This window comes from Pongo abelii, chromosome 19 (genome assembly GCF_028885655.2).
Source record: "Pongo abelii isolate AG06213 chromosome 19, NHGRI_mPonAbe1-v2.0_pri, whole genome shotgun sequence".
Classification (NCBI taxonomy): domain Eukaryota; kingdom Metazoa; phylum Chordata; class Mammalia; order Primates; family Hominidae; genus Pongo; species Pongo abelii.
Genome location: NC_072004.2, coordinates 52,143,300 through 52,161,435, shown reverse-complemented (window position 1 = coordinate 52,161,435; position 18,136 = coordinate 52,143,300). Strand labels below are relative to the sequence as shown.

Genomic DNA, 18,136 nt, shown 5'->3' with positions numbered 1-18,136 from the left:
AACCTGGATCCTAGGACTAAGTCTTACGAAATAAATTTTATATTGATTTGGACAAAACTGAAAGAGAACTTTGTGGAGGAGAAAGGGTGATATGAAGTCAACTAAATTACCTCAGAACTGATTTACATAAAGGTAGGCCATGACACAATTTCTGCTTATAGAAATCATACAGTTGGGCATGTATTCAAATGTAAACATTAATATTGATAAAGATGCTAAATGAAATAAGGTAGAGAGAAAAAGAAGGACTTTCCATAAAACATAAAACACAGGTCCTAAACTGTTTAGATTGTAGATGTTACCTACCATCAGATACAGCATCCCTAGAATTCAGTCTAACAAATTGTAACCTTTCAGTTTTGATACAACAGTTCCCCCTTACCTTACACAAAGACATTTTTTAAAAAGGTTCTCTTAAAATTGTTAAAAGCAACATTTAATAGGCCTTTAAATTTAGGAACTATTCATATCTCCACTAGGCATAGGCGACTAGTATATTAGAAGTCAACAGAAGGCTGGGAGTGGTGGCTCACGCCTGTAATCCCAACACTTTGTGGGGCCAAGATGGGCAGATCACTTGAGGCCGGGAGCTTGAGACCAGCCTGGTCAACATGGCAAAACCCTGTCTCTACTAAAAATAGAAAAAAATGAGCTAAGTGTGGTGGCACATTCCTGTAATCCCAGCTACTTGAGAGAATGAGGCATGAAAATCGTTTGAACCAAGGAGGCAGAGGTGGCCAAGATCGCATCACTGTACTCCAGCCTGGGTGACAGAGTGAGACTGTCTCAAAAAAAAAAAAAGAAGTCAACAGACACCAGTAGTTTCAAGACAGCCACTTATATGAGTCTTAGGCATCTGGACCTAAAGCCTTCCTCTTCCCTATACTGTTCATTTGCTTCAAAAGGCAGGGACAAAGAAACAAATTAATGAATTAAGTAAAAGACATGTGTTTAGAGGTCCCTAACAAAGAAGGATTATAACAGCAAGCAGAAAAGCAACCCCACCAGTTGAATGACCTGAGAAAACATATGAATAGTACAAATAGAAAAGTAATGTGGACTTTCACAACCTACATCCAGACTTTAGTTTGACCACATTTCTTGCTATAACTCTAACCAAGAGATACGTTTATAGGCCAGTTCTTAACATTCACGATACTATGTATTTTTTAAAATTTAAATTGTCTTCCCCTTATAAGGAAGCACATTCTTGGGTTATTTCTTCCAATTTCTTCAATTCTGCGATGGCATTGCTGAGTAATAAAATTAATTTTATTAACAGCATAAACAAAAGATAACTGGAAAAATTAATTTTCTATAAGCAAATAATAAAATAATAAATTATCAGGTCAAATATAAATAAATTTTGGTTTAACTGCATTAAAAAATTTTTGTACTGCCATCACACGCCTTGCTGTAAATAACCAAGTATTGACACAACAATATGAAAAAAATGTGTCGAAAGAAAGGAGGGGTTTCTCAGTGTGGCCAGGAACAGAAATACTTCTTCTGACATCAACAAAGATTCCACTACAGTCAAGTCCTTCAAAGACAAGCATCAATAGCTATGTTCTGGCAAGGGAATAAAATAACTTTAATAATGCCATGATTTAAAATCAAAATTGTTATTGCTTTTAAAATTCCACAAGTGGCTGACAATAACAGCAGAGCAACAGGATTCTGATTACATTGTAATAATGCGGGTCTCACAGCAAGTCCACAGCTATTACCCAGCGATTAGGCGTCAGCACCTGGAGAAACTCCATTTACACTGACTGCTTCAATCTCCTCCACAAGTCATTTACAAATATATGATCCTAATTTCTATGAGAGAAAAAAAGACATGCTGGGACTAGAAGATTATTTGGACAATTTGGATCAACCTATTTGATAGTTTAATGTGTGCTTTAAAAAAAAAAAACTTTTTCTAAACTGCTAGGAGCATGATCATGAAGTGAAAAACAAAACTAGTTACCACTTCATCTTTTGTTTTCTTCTTAAATTGCTTTTCTTTCCTTTTCTTTCTTTTATATATATATATATATATATATATTTTAACAAGGAGATGAAAATGCCAAATGTCCCTGGATAAGCACAGTACCTGATGTAGTAAATAGCTTCTCTATGCTTAGAGTGTCAGCACAGTCTACCCTTACCTTTCTAAATAGCCTTAGGCAAAGACATTGGATTTCTCTGTGCCTTAGTTTCCACACCTAGTCAAGGAAAAGGGTAATTTCTTATTTCTCATTAATGTTACAAACATATGTAGCAAATAAGAAGAAAATGCTTTTTTTTTTTTTTTTTAATTGAGATGGAGTCTCGCTCTGTTGCCAGGCTGGAGTGCAGTGGTGCAATCTCGGCTCACAGCAACCTCCGCCTCCAGGTTCAAGCGATTCTCTTGCCTTAGCCACCCGAGTAGCTGAGACTACAGGCGCTCACCACCACACCTGGCTGATTTTTCTATTTTTAGTAGAGACGGGGTTTCACCATATTGGCCAGGCTGGTCTTGAACTCCTGACCTTGTGATCTGCCCACCTCGGCCTCCCAAAGTGTTGGGATTACAGGCGTTAGCCAATGCGCCTGGCTGAAAATGTCTTTGTAGATCAACATGCGTTGATAAATATGACACTTAGATTTGAGGGCAACAAAAAGTGTCAAGTTGTGGTCAAATTATGGAAAAATACTCAAACATGAGCAATTAGTGCCTCAAAACCTAGGAAGAAACTTTCATAGATTATTTCATGAAGCAGCAGCAGCAGCAGCCACATATAACATTAAGACTCTTCCAAGCCGGGCGCAGTGGCTCACACTTGTAATCCCAGCACTTTGGGAGGCTGAGGCAGGCAAATCACCTGAGGTCGGGAATTTAAGACCAGCCTGACCAACATGCAGAAACCCCATCTCTACTAAAATACAAAAATTAGCTGGGTGTAGTGGCGCATGTCTGTAATCCCAGCTACTCGGGAGTCTGAGGCAGGAGAATCACTTGAACCCGGGAGGCGGGGGTTGCTGTGAGCTGAGATAGCACCATTGCACTCCAGCCTCGGCAACAAGAGTGAAACTCCATCTCAAAAAAAAAAAAAAACAACAAAAAACTCTTCCAGCAAGGATTACCTTGATCACTGGCTTTAGGTTAATTTTATGTGGTCACTGGCCAACGGCAAGAAGAAAGGTAAATTTCTGTCTACAGAAAAAGCCCTAGGTATATCCCCTACTTTCACTTCTCTGGAAGCACCTTTTCCTCATATTGACCACTGCAATCTCATAGTTAGTTTAAGTGCTACAACAGCGTCATGGAATAAGTACTAAGACTCATAGTCATCACAAATTTACCATTTTTTCCCCTAGATATCTACCATTGGCATTACATGATGTGAATGCCAATGGTATGAACTGTCTACACCACTGAATTAAATTTTGAAAACATCTATTGAGTTATTTCTCTGCAAGAAGTCCACGGGCTAAGTGTTGTCCACTCCAAGAGAACACATGGGTCTTGCCATCAAGGGCAGTTTAAGAGGACACTTTGCTATCTATCACATATCATAATGAAATATAACTGTAGATTATCATTTTAAGCATGCCTATGCTGTCCCCTCAACTAGACTATAAGCATCTTCAGGGCTAAGAATGTATTATTTACTAAAGTACCTAGATCTGTGCCCCCTATACCTGGCATCAAATCCTTAAGTTCTAGTATTTGCTCTATCATCTTCTAGCTGGTGACCTAGGGGTCTTAATTTCTCTGAGCTCCAGCTTTTGCCCATGTGTACAACTGGAATAATTCCTGACTTACCTAACCCCATGGAATTGTGGTAAGATGCAAATAAAAAATTTAGGTAGAATTTTTTTATAAATAAAAAGCATTATTATTGCTAATAAATGTATGCTGACCAATTAGGAATTCAAAGGAGGAACATACATTTTAGTTAGGGCTACTCAGAAGTCCTCACTGAAAAGATGAAATTTGAGACAGTTCTTAAGACAAGCAAGATTTAGAAAGAAAGGTGAAAGAAAACTTTCTAGGTAAGAGGAAGTCAAAGAAGTACAGTAAATGAGGCACATTAGACAATGAACACAGGTCTTTTCACAAAATAGCAAAGGCTACATGTTAGTCTCTCAACAGGCTGATGATGTTGAAGCTAAAGTTAAGGAGGTATTCTGAATGTCAGAGAGAATGACTGTTAAGTGGGAAAATAACATGGTAAGAGCACATTTGGGACATTTAATTTTGTGGTGGTGAGCAGAATGGAAACTCTTTGGAGCAAGAAAGTGAAGGAAGATAAGTAGATCACAAGTAAGCCTGCTGCAGTGTCTCAGGTGTAAGATAGTAAGGGTTTGAATTAGAGATGGCAGTGGGAATTTTAAAACTGGAAAGAAGAAAAAGAGAAAGGGTAAAAAAGACTGCAAAGAAAAACTAACAGACCCCTCCCCCTCCCCCTCCCCCTCCCCCTCCCCCTCCCCCTCCCCCTCCCCCTCCCCCTCCCCCTCCCCCTCCCCCTCCCCCTCCCCCTCTCCCTCTCCGTCTCCGTCTCCGTCTCCGTCTCCTTTTTTCGGTCTCCCTCTGTTATCGAAGCTGGACTGTACTGCCGTGATCTCGGCTCGCTGCAACCTCCCTGCCTCGGGCTCCGGTGATTCTCCTGCCTCGGCCTGCCGAGTGCCTGGGATTGCAGGCGCGCGCCGCCACGCCTGAATGGTTTTTGTATTTTTGGTGGAGACGGGGTTTCGCCGTGTTGACCGGGCTGGTCTCCAGCTCCTGGCCTCTAGTGATCTGCCCGCCTCAGCCTCCCGAGGTGCTGGGATTGCAGACGGAGTCTCGCTAACTCAGTGCTCAATGGTGCTCAGGCTGGAGTGCAGTGGTGTGATCTCGGCTCGCTGCAACCTCCACCTACCAGCCTCCTGCCTTGGCCTCTTAAAGTGCTAAGATTACAGCCTATGCCCCGCCGCCACCCCGTCTAGGAAGTGAGGAGCGTCTCTGCCTGGCCGCCCATCGTCTGGGATATGAGGAGCCCCTCTGCCCGGCCGCCCTATCTGGGAAGTGAGGAGCGCCTCTGCCCGGCCACCCATCGTCTGGGAGGTGAGGAGCGCCTCTGCCCGGCTGCCACCCCGTCTGGGAGGAAGTGAGGAGCGCCTCTGCCCGGCTGCCCCGTCTGGGAGATGAGGAGCACCTCTGCCCGGCCGCCCCGTCTGGGAGGTGAGGAGCGCCTCTGCCCGGCCGCCACCCCGTCTGGGAGGAAGTGAGGAGCGCCTCTGCCCGGCTGCCCCGTCTGGGAGATGAGGAGCACCTCTGCCCGGCCGCCCCGTCTGGGAGGTGAGGAGCGCCTCTGCCCGGCCGCCACCCCGTCTGGGAGGAAGTGAGGAGCGCCTCTGCCCGGCCGCCCCGTCTGGGAAGTGAGGAGCGCCTCTGCCTGGCCTCCACCCCGTCTGGGAGGAAGTGAGGAGCGCCTCTGCCCGGTTGCCCCATCTGGGAAGTGAGGAGCGCCTCTGCCTGGCCGCCACCCCGTCTGGGAAGTGAGGAGCGCCTCTGCCCGGCTGCCACCCCATGTGGGAAGTGAGGAGCGCCTCTGCCCAGCCACCCCTTCTGGGAGGTGAGGAGCGCCTCTGCCCGGCCGCCCCGCCTGGGAGGTGAGGAGCGCCTCTGCCCGGCCGCCCCGTCTGGGAGGTGAGGAGCGCCTCTGCCTGGCCACCACCCCGTCTGGGAGGAAGTGAGGAGCACCTCTGCCCAGCTGCCCCATCTGGGAAGTGAGGAGCGCCTCTGCCCGGCTGCCACCCCCTATGGGAAGTGATGAGCGCCTCTGCCCGGCCGCCCACTCTGGGAAGTGAGGAGCGCCTCTGCCCGGCCGCCCACTCTGGGAGGTGAGGAGTGCCTCTGCCCGGCCGCCCCGTCAGGGAGGTGAGGAGCGCCTCTGCCTGGCCGCCACCCCATCTGGGAGGAAGTGAGGAGCATCTCTGCCCAGCTGCCCCATCTGGGAAGTGAGGAGCGCCTCTGCCCGGCTGCCACCCCCTATGGGAAGTGAGGAGCGCCTCTGCCCGGCCGCCCACTCTGGGAGGTGAGGAGTGCCTCTGCCCGGCCGCCCCGTCTGGGAGGTGAGGAGCGCCTCTGCCTGGCCGCCACCCCGTCTGGGAGGAAGTGAGGAGCGCCTCTGCCCGGCCGCCCACTCTGGGAAGTGAGGAGCGCCTCTGCCCGGCCGCCCACTCTGGGAAGTGAGGAGCGCCTCTGCCTGGCCGCCCACTCTGGGAGGTGAGGAGCGCCTCTGCCTGGCCACTCCGTCTGGGAAGGGAGGAGCGCCTCTGCCTGGCCGCCCCGTCTGGGAGGTGAGGAGCACTTCTGCCCGGCCGCCACCCCGTCTGGGAGGAAGTGAGGAGCACCTCTGCCCGGCCGCCCCGTCTGGGAAGTGAGGAGCGCCTCTGCCTGGCCGCCACCCCGTCTGGGAGGAAGTGAGGAGCGCCTCTGCCCGGCTGCCCCATCTGGGAAGTGAGGAGCGCCTCTGCCCGGCCGCCACCCCATATGGGAAGTGAGGAGCGCCTCTGCCTGACCACTCCGTCTGGGAGGTGAGGAGCGCCTCTGCCCGGCCGCCCCGTCTGGGAGGTGAGGAGTGCCTCTGCCCGGCCGTCACCCCGTCTGGGAGGAAGTGTGGAGCACCTCTGCCCGGCTGCCCCGTCTGGGAGATGAGGAGCACCTCTGCCCGGCCGCCCCGTCTGGGAGATGAGGAGCACCTCTGCCCGGCCGCCCCGTCTGGGAGATGAGGAACACCTCTGCCCGGCTGCCCCGTCTGGGAGGTGAGGAGTGCCTCTGCCCGGCTGCCACCCCGTCTGGGAGGAAGTGAGGAGCACCTCTGCCCGGCCGCCCCCTCTGGGAAGTGAGGAGCGCCTCTGCCTGGCCGCCACCCCGTCTGGGAGGAAGTGGGGAGCGCCTCTGCCTGGCTGCCCCATCTGGGAAGGGAGGAGCGCCTCTGCCCAGCCGCCACACCGTCTGGGAAGTGAGGAGCGTCTCTGCCCGGCCGCCCCCTCTGGGAGGTGAGGAGCGCCTCTGCCCGGCCGCCCCGTCTGGGAGGTGAGGAGCACCTCTGCCCGGCTGCCACCCGGTCTGGGAGGAAGTGAGGAGCGCCTCTGCCCGGGCGGCCCCGTCTGGGAAGTGAGGAGCACCTCTGCCCGGGCAGCCCCGTCTGGGAAGCGAGGGGCGCCTCTGCCCGGGCGGCCCCTTCTGGGAAGCGAGGAGCGCCTCTGCCCGGGCGGCCCCGTCTGGGAAGTGAGGAGCGCCTCTGCCCGGCCGCCCCGTCTGGGATGTGAGGAGCGCCTCTACCCGGCTGCCCATCGTCTGGGATGTGAGGAGAGCCTCTGCCCGGCCGCCCCGTCTGGGAGGAGAGGAGCGCCTCTGCCCGGGCGGCCCCGTCTGGGAAGCGAGGAGCGCCTCTGCCCGGCCGCCCTGTCTGGGACGTGAGGAGCGCCTCTGCCTGGCTGCCCTGTCTGGGAGGTGTACCCAACAGCTCCAAAGAGACAGCGACCATCGGGAGCGGGCCATGAGGACGATGGCGGTTTTGTTGAAGAGAAGGGGAGGAAGTGTGGGGAAAGGAAGGAGAGATCAGATTGTTGCTGTGTCTGTGTAGAATGGGGTGGGCATAGGAGACTCCATTTTGTTCTGACTAGGAGAAATTCTTCTGCCTTGGGGTGCTGTTGATCTATGGCCTTTCCCCCAGCCCCATGCTCTCTGAAACATATGCTGTGTCAACTTAGGGTTAAATGGATTAAGGGCGGTGCAAGATGTGCTTTGTTAAACAGATGCTTGAAGGCAGCATGCCCTTTAAGAGTCATCACCACTCCCTAATCTCAAGTACCCAGGGGCACAAACACTGCAGAAGGCTGCAGGGACCTCTGCCTAGGAAAACCAGAGACCTTTGTTCATGTGTTTATCTCCTGACCTTCTCTCCACTATTATCCTATGACCCTCCCATATCCCCCTCTCCGAGAAACACCCAAGAACGATCAATAAATACTTCATAAATTTAAAAAAAAAAAAAAAAAAGAAAAACTAACAGACCTTGGTGACTGACCAGATACAAATAAATATGTACAGATTGTGGGTAGAGGGGTAAAATGAAGGAATGTCAAGGAAAAAGTCAATGACTTCTGAATGATTGGGAGTAAAAGGTATAGTGAGGTTTTTTGTTTTGTTTTATGAGGGGATTGGAGAGGGACGAGAAGAGGTGAAGGAAAATGATGGAAAATGTCCATTTAGACAATGGCATTTGATGTCAACAGGAGATATCCAAGTGACATAAAATTGAAAGGAGGATAGATATATAACTGATATTTTCAAAGGAGGGGAGAGGAAGACACAGAAGGGACCTAAGGGGAGTTTGGGCTTAGACATGTGGAAAGTCACCAAAGGAAAATACTTGGTAGGGGATTCGAAGTTCAAAACTGGAGCTCTGGGAGAGATTTAGGAAGATAACTTCCCTTAAAAACATTTTAAATATTTGAGGTCTATATCTGTTGACACACAAAGATATTCATTATACATTATTAAGTTACTTTGGGATTTTATCCCTAAACGCAGAACTAGCCATAGTTCTGAGAGTTATGATAAAAGACATAGCCATAAACTAGCAACTGATAAAAGGATAGCTATGATACACAGCCAGTAGGAAAGGGGCCATCACGAGCTTCCACCCAATCAAGAACTTACATTTTGCTGGGTAAATTCTCTGAACATAGCTGCCAGCCTGTCATCCTCAATATCACAGTCAGTCTTGATAGCCACATTGAGAATGTGAATTGGTTCATCCCTGGGAACCTGTAACTCAAGAACACAAGCCAAAGAAATTATGAGGCTGGCCAATACAGATGCAGGTAGAAGTTATAATATTTGGTAGAATACCTGAAAAAGAGATACACCCCACAGGATATTTTGGTTTGCCCAGCAGTAGGAATGAGCAAATTGAAACCACTGCCCAATAGCCACAGAGAGATTAAATAAGGTAAAGCATATAACTTTTAAAAGATAAGGCAGCAGAGGCATTAGTAACAGGTGGCCCAATCTTTACTTGGCATGAAGCTGAAGATCACTATGTCTCACCTTTTTTACCAATAAAATGGGGGTGAAACTATTTGCCATATCTCTTCACAGAATGTGAAGGAAAATGAGTGATATAAGCCATCTGGACGTGTTCCCACATAATTTATTTCCTTACAATTTATCAAACAATGGAAGTATCAAATCATGAAAAAATAACATTGTAGAGAAAGAATAATTTATTTACTGATAAGTAAAAAGAAATGATTTAATAAAAAGACAAAGTTTTAAACAAAATGCCTACTTTTTTTCTGTAATCTAAAGTCCTCCATTCTCTGAGGACTATGATTGCACCACTATGCAAAAATATAAGCCATGGCTGAGTAAGAATTCCAGCAACCAAAGGTCAAATCCTTAAAACAACATTCAGAGATTCAGAGGCAGCTGCAATGGACATAGCTGAGCCCATTCTATACTACGGACTCCAAAATTAATATAGTTTTTTTAAAGTTAGGATTTATATTCCACTTGTTTCCAGAAAATACTTTGGTGAGGCATACAAAATTAAATACTATAAAGTGGGGTAAAAGGATGAATTCTTTCCTATAATAGTTCAAAGTCAGAAAGATAGTATACAGTACAAGTGCCATGTCTGAGGGGAACAAAGCAGTCTCCCAAAAGGGACATTATACCTTATCTTCATCATAAAGAGACGTGTGACCCGCCTCCGGGAATGTGGGACTCTGGGGTGGGGAGTCAGAGAAGCAGCCCATCACTTCATCAAAGATCCTAAAAAATACAAGAGAAACACCCACCATGAAAACCCAAGTGGCAGGATACTAACACTGCCATTGCCAGCTGAGTCTAAAAGAATAATCTTAGCCTGGGCTCAATAGTTAACTGAATAGAATCACCAGTGGCTAGAGGTGACATGCAAAATTTCACCAAGTGGCAGAAATTAGGAGGATGGATTGTTTAAACTTTAATAAACCATATATATTTTTTCTTTTTTAGAAAGAATGATCTAAAGCTTTTTTGTTTGTTTTGTTTTCCTCATATGTAAGATATGAGCACTGTCATCACTCGTCTTAAAGTAACAGAAAGTGCCTGGAACTTGAGTAGTGACAGACCAATGTAATTACCCCTCCCCCTAGGGTAATGCATCAGTATACATCAAGAGATAGATGCTGAATGCATTTAATCAAAAGATGTATCGTCTCTTGTGGGGCTCACTCTAGTGTTATGTTTAATTTCTCCTGACATTTCACTCATCACAGAGCAGACAGCTTCTTCTGTGGCTCCTCAGGAAAAGATGGTTTTTGTTTGTTTCTTTTTTTCTGACCAGGCCCATACTACAAGTAGAGGCTTGTAGAATCTGAATGAGAGGTAGAAATGCAAGGATATATACCTCTCCAAGGGCATATACAGCAAGGGTTACATCTTTTTAGCTGGCTCATGGCTGTTCGGGAGACCTTTATTCATTTTGCAGAAAGCTGAGACCCCAAAACACAGATGTCCATGGCTCCCCTTGTACAGACATAGTTCCACAATGTCTTACCTGACAAAATCTTCAAAAGTCCGAAAAGAGACCATTCCGCCCATCCGCTGACAAGGTGGAGTGAATGAGTTGTCCAACAGTACATCGCTGACACTAGCTACATGGGTCATGCCATAGTGGTTGAGGTTGGAGGAGAAGGACATTCTAAATGGTAATTCAATCACGTTCATTAGACAAGGAGGGTAGGAGCAAGGACTGGGAAAGTAACAGTAGGGAAAAGGAACTAGGAGAAAACTCTGAAGTAGGGTCAGGTTGCAGAGCAGATTTGGTTTTTTTACCCACTATGGATAAGGTTGTTTTGCTGGATTCATGTTAATCCTTTCTTTTGAATTTCCCTATATAAACTATATTTTCATCACTCCAAAATTTCTTCAAATAAAAAGCTAAGGACTGTTAGGAATTTCCAGGCAGTTTTAATACAATTACATTATAAGATGTCCAATGAATGAATAGCACATAGGGGTTAAAAACCATCCTGCATCTTCCCCCTCCCTAAAGCATTTCCTCCTTTAAAAGGAAGTAAGCAAGCCAAGTGAGTTGTAACTATGCAATGCTTAAGGCATTTTGTTTTCTAGGAGCTGTAATAGAGTAAGTATTCACAGATATATAAAGAGATAGGTATATATATATGTATGTAAAACAATTGTAATTAAGTCACCTGGAATGGTTTAGTAAATAATTATATAAAACATTAGGGTACAGAAACAGGTCACAGTCTACAAAAGGAACTTTACTGAGTAATTTACTTTTTCCTTTAATGGGTTGGTACGGATAGTTATTGGGGTTACAGTTCTCCCTTTTTGAAAGAGAGCTATTTTTCAACCCCAAATTGCACGTTTTTCTTTTCATAGTTAAGCACTTCTATACCAAAACAAAAAAATCTCCATTGAAAGCCCTTAATAATTTCCAGCAAGATACAAAAGGGCAGAGCATGGGTCTCAAAGTATGTGTAAGCATGACAAGCAGCTGCTAAACGGAGATGCTTGAAGAGAACTGAACTGATTTGTTCAACCTAAAAACAATGAATCTCTATATTTCTTGATGCACCTTAACAGTATGTACTGATAAATAATACTGTAAAGTGTTTCTGAATGCTCAATCAGGACAGCCTGTTAGGAAGGATCAAGCTAAAGGATGCCTCCAGGACTTGCCTGACATGTTACCAGCATACTGATCTGAAGCAAGTTCAGGGCAAGGCAAATTCATGGCACTTGAATTTGGGGAACTGCCCCAAAAATCTCCTTGAAGTACACCACCTGCAGTGTTGCAGGGGGAAGAGAGACGACAACGTGGACTTGATATCTGGGTACATATTGTACCCTATCGCAAATCATAATTACAAGGCAGTGGAATTCTTTGTAGGATGGGAGTGCTGCTCACACAGACTATAGAGACTGACACTCCAGGTTTTTATTCCTTTGGCGAGTGATGACTATGGAAAAGGTACATCATCTTTTGACAGTACTCAGGAGTAGAAGGCAAAGTGGGAGAGGAAACCATTGATACAATGAATGAAACAAACAACGAAACACACATCAAGCAAGTCTTACACATGGTGCTCACTAGAAACTGGGATTCAGAGTTGTATTACCACAGAAGTGCTATCATCCTCCTCTTTTCTAGGATCACCAAATATATTTACTAAAAGAGCAAGTTTGTGAGGCATTGTATCTTTTCTACTTGCTTGGCATTAAGCAGGAAAGATAAAAGGGTTCCAGACCACATTTAAAGGGAACTCCCTCTGAAGAAGCTAACAAACTATGTTTGTGGCAACCATGGGGTTAAGTAGCTTTTTCACTCAACTGAACCCCATGGGAAATATCGACTATTCAGTTTCCCCTCACTGCTATGCTTGTGAACCAGGGCGGCTAAAGGCAGGCAGGAATGAGCCAAGCCCACTCACCAAGGGAAGATTACAAGACCAATTAAAAGCATTCCCTTTCCTCTCCACATCCAAATTGGGATCTAAAAGCTATGATTAGTTTTGATTACTTAATATTTTAAAGGGAGAGGGACAAAATAAATGTAAATCTATAAATAGTTCCATGTGTAGCTGATTATCTGCAAAGATCTTGCCATCAACTTACTATTGCTTTTGCATATTGTGGATTCAATTCCAATCAGAATTGTTATCCTCTCAAACTTGCATTGTGTTGCCTTGCTTGGTTCAAGAGACAGGAGAAACCCAAAATACTAAAATATCACTTATGTTATATTAGCCTGGAAACCTCCACACAGGGTTAAACACATCAAAACTTAAATATACTTTTCCAATGTTAATCTTATTATAGGTCTGAAATAAAAACTGACTATCATTATAACATTTTAACACTTTAGAAAATTAACTAACAAACTGATAAAACATGAGATCAGCTATTTCTGGATCTGCACTCCTCTAAAAGGAGAAGCAAATTAGAGAAACTAAAAATTGTAAAAACTGTGAATAATTTGCCAGGATAGGAGTAACCTTAAGGGTTTCTCCTCTGAAAGCCCCAAACTACACAGAGAACTTAGCAAAAGAAGATGTTGCTAGCAAGGCTGAACATAAGGCAGACAAACCCCCTATCATATACAGCTAGATGGGAGCTTCTCCATACTGAGGCTTTTCAAGTAGTGCTTTTTGAACAACTGAAGAAAAGCTGAAGACATGTTTTCCAAACAGAAAGAATAATTTAGTATGTCCAAAGGGGAGCTCAGGACTCCCTAGCAGATAACACATTATCATGTCAAGTGTTGTGTTATTTTTTTCCTGGTTTCACTATTCTAAGTTACTTAAAGGTGCTTTTAATTGGAAAAGAAACTAAACATACGGTACCTGTTTAGCGTAGGGATGTTCCCTCTGTAATTAAACAACCACAGTTAGTTACTGATAGGTTAGTGAAAGCCATAATAAAAGAATTGTCAGAGCAGATATAGACCAGTCATGAGGAGCTCCAATTTGGCAGCTCTGGCATTCAGCAGACATAATTAAGTGCTCATTACCCTTCAACCCCCAGGATGCCTCCAAAGTGGCATGCTCCTAACCTACCTCACCACAGCAGCTGTTGATGGAAAGGGTCAAAATGTATTTACCATGGATTTTAAAAATAGCTCTATTACCAAAAAAAAAAAAAAAAAAAAAAAAATGCAGAGTAGTGGTAAAACACAGGCTGATGAAAATTAATTTAAGCTATATGATATGGTATATTAACTTAAGCTTCAATAAGAAATATAATTCTTCACAGGATTCTTAGAGACTCTTCTTTCTTGTTCCTATTACTGAAGGTGTAATAAGGAGGTCCAGGGAAGTTGATTCCACAGCTCCTCCTACCTTAATCGCTTATCCAGGATATGTGACAGACCTACAAATTCTCCACCAAAGAAAAGTATCCAGGAATCTGGGTTCCCAGCTACCTGTTCTAAGTCTTTTTAACCATACTCTTCCTCCCACGAAGAAGAGCAGAGGGGAAGGTACTGTATTCTAGGAGCTTAAAAGAACTGAAAATCATGCAGGAAAATAATGATAAATGATTCTATGATCAGAGCAGTATAAGTTGTTAAAATTAATTAATACATTGTAATTAAATGAGTTTAGGGTCATAATGATTTTAAAAATTGCTGTTAGCTTAAAAACTCTAGGCCTCTCATAAATAAAACCTTATCTAAATTTGACTACCATAGAACTTCCTTATAATGTGCCAAAATCATGAAAGAAAGAGCACGATAAGAATAGGAAACTGCAAGGCACATCTCCCACATTCTCTTTGGCCTTTGCCACTAACTCCTTTTAAAAGATTTCCCCAACTGAAAAATAATCAAACAAATAAAAACCTTTATTTTCAATGTTAAATGGGCAAAGTTATACTTACCACCTACAATTTAGGGGCATTGTAAGGGGGCTGATTGGTTGATATCTTAACCTTCTAACATTCTTTTATCAGCATTTAATCACTGTTGGGGTTTTCTAGCACACAGAGGACTTAATGGGCAGAACATAGTGGGTGGTGCTGATGATATGTGGGAAGGAAGATAGAGGGAGGAAAATGATGCACTTTCCATGGCAGTAGAAGGAGCAGAATAGACTGAGCAGGCCATATAAATAAAAAGCTGTGACATATCACTGCACACAAACTGTATACCTCATGTGATTTGTGAGTAGAAATGCTCTTTGCATCAAACCTGTATCACAGAGTGAATTCATAAGACAGCAAGAGCAACCTCCGAGTGCAGAAACCTGAACCTTTGCTGTTTGGATTCCTTAAGCCTCTCACTCAGGAGGGTGGGTTTTATTTTTACAAGAGATCCTTAGTTATAACGTACTTGGGCCTCAACAATACAGAAAAAATATGCACAGGTTCTAGAACAGAGGGAGGTACAGCTGAACAGAAAACTAACCGCAGATGCTAATGAGAATAGTCTCCCTTTTACGATATAAAGGATACTAAAGAAAGGGGCCACCTGCACAGTTTCTTACCATGAATCTCAGTTCAGAGAGAACTCTACAACCAAGGAAACCTCAGGTTCCATTCATCCAGGTTTCTAGAGTTTAAAAACCAGTATAATCTCTCTCAACTGTTAACAAATTTCCTAATCTAATAAAACAACCTAACTGCTTCTGTAGCTACATTCTAATCCCTTTGGGAGTCTTCACAGGATGACGGCCATGTTTTCAGTAGAAAAAGGCCTGAACTGAAAAGAACACCAATAACAACAAAAAGCCAGGCTTTCTCCACCAGCAACTCTCAAGCTCCTACAGAGAGCTCCCTGCTGCTTTGTTATAAGAATTATGCACCATCTACACAGTATGGGGCAAAAAGCAAAAACTCCAACATCTCTAATTTTTAAAGGAATGGTCCCAAATCAATCATGTAAGTAGGTTTAGAGCCAGCTTATCCACTTTGGTAGAATAAGAATCTGTGGGGATGTAAGGGAGATAAGCAAGGAAGGAAGGAAGGATAAACTGTCTATTAACAGATAAATACTTAGTCATGTCCATAATGATCATTTACATGTTTCCTTTTTTTTTTTCTTTCTCTTTTTTTAAGAAATAGAGACAAGGTCCCACTATGTTGCCCAGGCTAGTCTTGAACTCCTGAGCTCAAGTGATCCTCCTATCTCAGCCTCCCAAAGTGCTAGGATTATAGGCATGAGCCAGCAAACCTGGCCACTACATATTTTTCATCCTATACAAGGGCTATATGGTCAATTTAAGAATATGACAAATGTGGCATATCGCACACTACTATGATACACCAGAAAGCTAGATTAACACTCTGTACCAAAAAAAAAAAAAAAAAGCCACACACACAACTAAGGGAAGAGATTGTATAGGAGTCAAATATTCCATTTATGTAGCTGGAAATAAAATTTGCCACATTCCACTGCATACTCATCATGCAAAAATAGTCAAATTAGGCCGGGTGCAGTGGCTCATGCCTATAATCCCAGCACTTTGGGAGACTGAGGTGGGTGGATCACTTGAGCCCAGGAGTTTAAGACCAGCCCAGGCAACATCTCCAAAATCCATCTTTATACACACACACACACACACATACACACTCACACAAATACAAAAGTTAGCCAGGTGTGGTGGCACACAGTACACCTGTAATCCCAGCTACTCAGAAGGTTGAGGTGGGAGGATCGCTTGAGCCAGGAGGCAGAGGTTACAGTGAGCCAAGATCATGCCACTGCACTCCAGCCTGGGTAACAAAGTAAGTCTCAAAAAAAAAAAAAAAAAAAAGAAAGTAAAATTGCTCAATCTTTGATAAGGCAATCAAGTATATTTTCAAATACATAAATGGGATATAAATTCACTTCTTATCTGCTGTTTGGGCTATTCAAAACACTTATTATAATGAATCTTCATTTACAACATTTGATAAATATTAGAACCACTTTCTTTCTAGTAGATTAGCTCCATTTTACAGATGTGATAACCAAAAAACCAAAGAGGATGCTTTCAATGACATTGTTCAATATGGTGTCATAAACGACAATCTACCCCTGGCATTTTCTCATCTCGGCTCTCCCAGTTAGCATTCCACATCAATATAGATTTTAGAGAAAGACAAGAGAAATCCTGTGAATTCTGAGGTTCCTGGCACTAAGTCACCTCTGATTTTATTGCTCTGCCTGCCCAGAATGGCTGGAGAGCTTGCTTCAATATGAATGCAAAGTCAGAGTTGCCGCCTGCTAGCTGAACCCTCTTTAATTTAAAGAACACTGACTTCTCTGGCAGCCACAAGTTCTGTGAGCCTTTTTACCATCCCTTCCAGCTGAATTTCATTTGGCTTGATTCTAGCTGGCCCTACATAAATCTTTTATCATATAAAAATGCTCCTGATTCTTTTGCTTCCTAACTTGAAGAAGAAAAAAAAAAGAGCCTATATGAAAATGATGGGGATGCATGCAAACAAGCAGTGGTTACATCAAGCTGTGACTGAAAGCCAGTATAGGGCAACTCTTTTGAAATCAGGCAGCAAAGCAGAATCAGAAGAGGTCAGCTGAATAACCTACTAGCAGCCACTAACAGCAGTACCATAGGAGAAAGAGCAATTTGACTGGCTGTGACCAGTGGTGGTCTCTTCGCGTGACTATATTTCTGCAGGAGAATCCAAATCAAGAACTGTAAAACACATCTGAACCATGTATTTCTACTGGCATCTCCCCCACCACCTCCTTGCAGTTCAGATGCCCTGATTCTACTGCAGAGCTTTAGTTTACAATAAAATGATCATTACTTCATTCATTTGCAGCCCCTCCAAAGCCCCTTCTTTGCTCTGCTAGAAGATTTTGCTCTTTCTGAAACAAGTATACCAACAGAGCTACAGCATATTACTGTTGCCTGCTATATAATTAGCTGTGAACCCACAGCACAAAACTACAGGGATTTACAGGTGTCCTGGATTCTGCTTTTCCTTCCCCCAGGACTCAGCTAGTCTTCCTTGACAAGAAGGGACCTTGGGCTACCCTAATGATATATTGAGAGTTTTAAACTCAACTCTCCAATCTTACAAGTCTAGAGTGCCAAAATAACACAGCAGAGACTAGAAGCTGAGCCACAGATACAGGAAAGCACTTTGGTAAGCACTTAAACCTGCTGAGAATCTTCTCTTCTGCCAGATACTTGCATCTTATCAGCAGACTACCCTGAATGAAGGAAGCAAGCACTGTAAGATTTCATTTATTTATAGCTCATTCTGGCTTGCTAACTACAACAAGTGCTCCCACTGCAGAAACAATGCTACAAGTTGGATGACGTCTGAGTATATCAGTACTATCCAAAGAAAGGTCTAATCTCTGGGTGTTAAAGATTATCAGAATTCTTGAGAATGGCAGTTGGCTACCAGTTAGTCACATGGAAGGCTCCTGATTTCTAACCTTCCTTATGAATAAAAAGTCCAGAGGCCACCCACCAACAGCTGAACATTGAGGATGGATGTCAAGCAGCCTAAACTCAGCCATGACCAAAACACATGCTATCGGGGAAAACACAGCCAACCTCTTCTGGAGGTAAGACTTGATAAAAGAGAAGTATTTGAATTAAAACATTATAACACAGAAGGCCAAATTCACAAGTAGCA

The 18,136-nt window shown here is 44.2% G+C and overlaps 1 protein-coding gene across 14 annotated transcripts in view; it reads right to left on the bottom strand.

Moving 5' to 3' along the window:
- The window catches only part of ACACA (acetyl-CoA carboxylase alpha), a 335,341-nt gene that overhangs the window by 115,315 nt on the left and 201,890 nt on the right, over positions 1 to 18,136 (bottom strand). For 10 of the 14 annotated variants that reach the window (XM_054536750.2, XM_054536755.2, XM_054536749.2 and 7 more), the window contains 4 exons: positions 13,387 to 13,410; positions 10,572 to 10,715; positions 9,706 to 9,802; positions 8,687 to 8,800 (listed from right to left, as the gene is read on the bottom strand). In XM_054536750.2, the coding sequence (XP_054392725.1) occupies positions 8,687 to 8,800; positions 9,706 to 9,802; positions 10,572 to 10,715; positions 13,387 to 13,410 (379 nt within the window). The remainder of the gene's footprint in view (positions 1 to 8,686; positions 8,801 to 9,705; positions 9,803 to 10,571; positions 10,716 to 13,386; positions 13,411 to 18,136) is intronic. The other 4 variants (XM_024234623.3, XM_024234622.3, XM_024234625.3 and 1 more) reach the window with 1 other exon arrangement.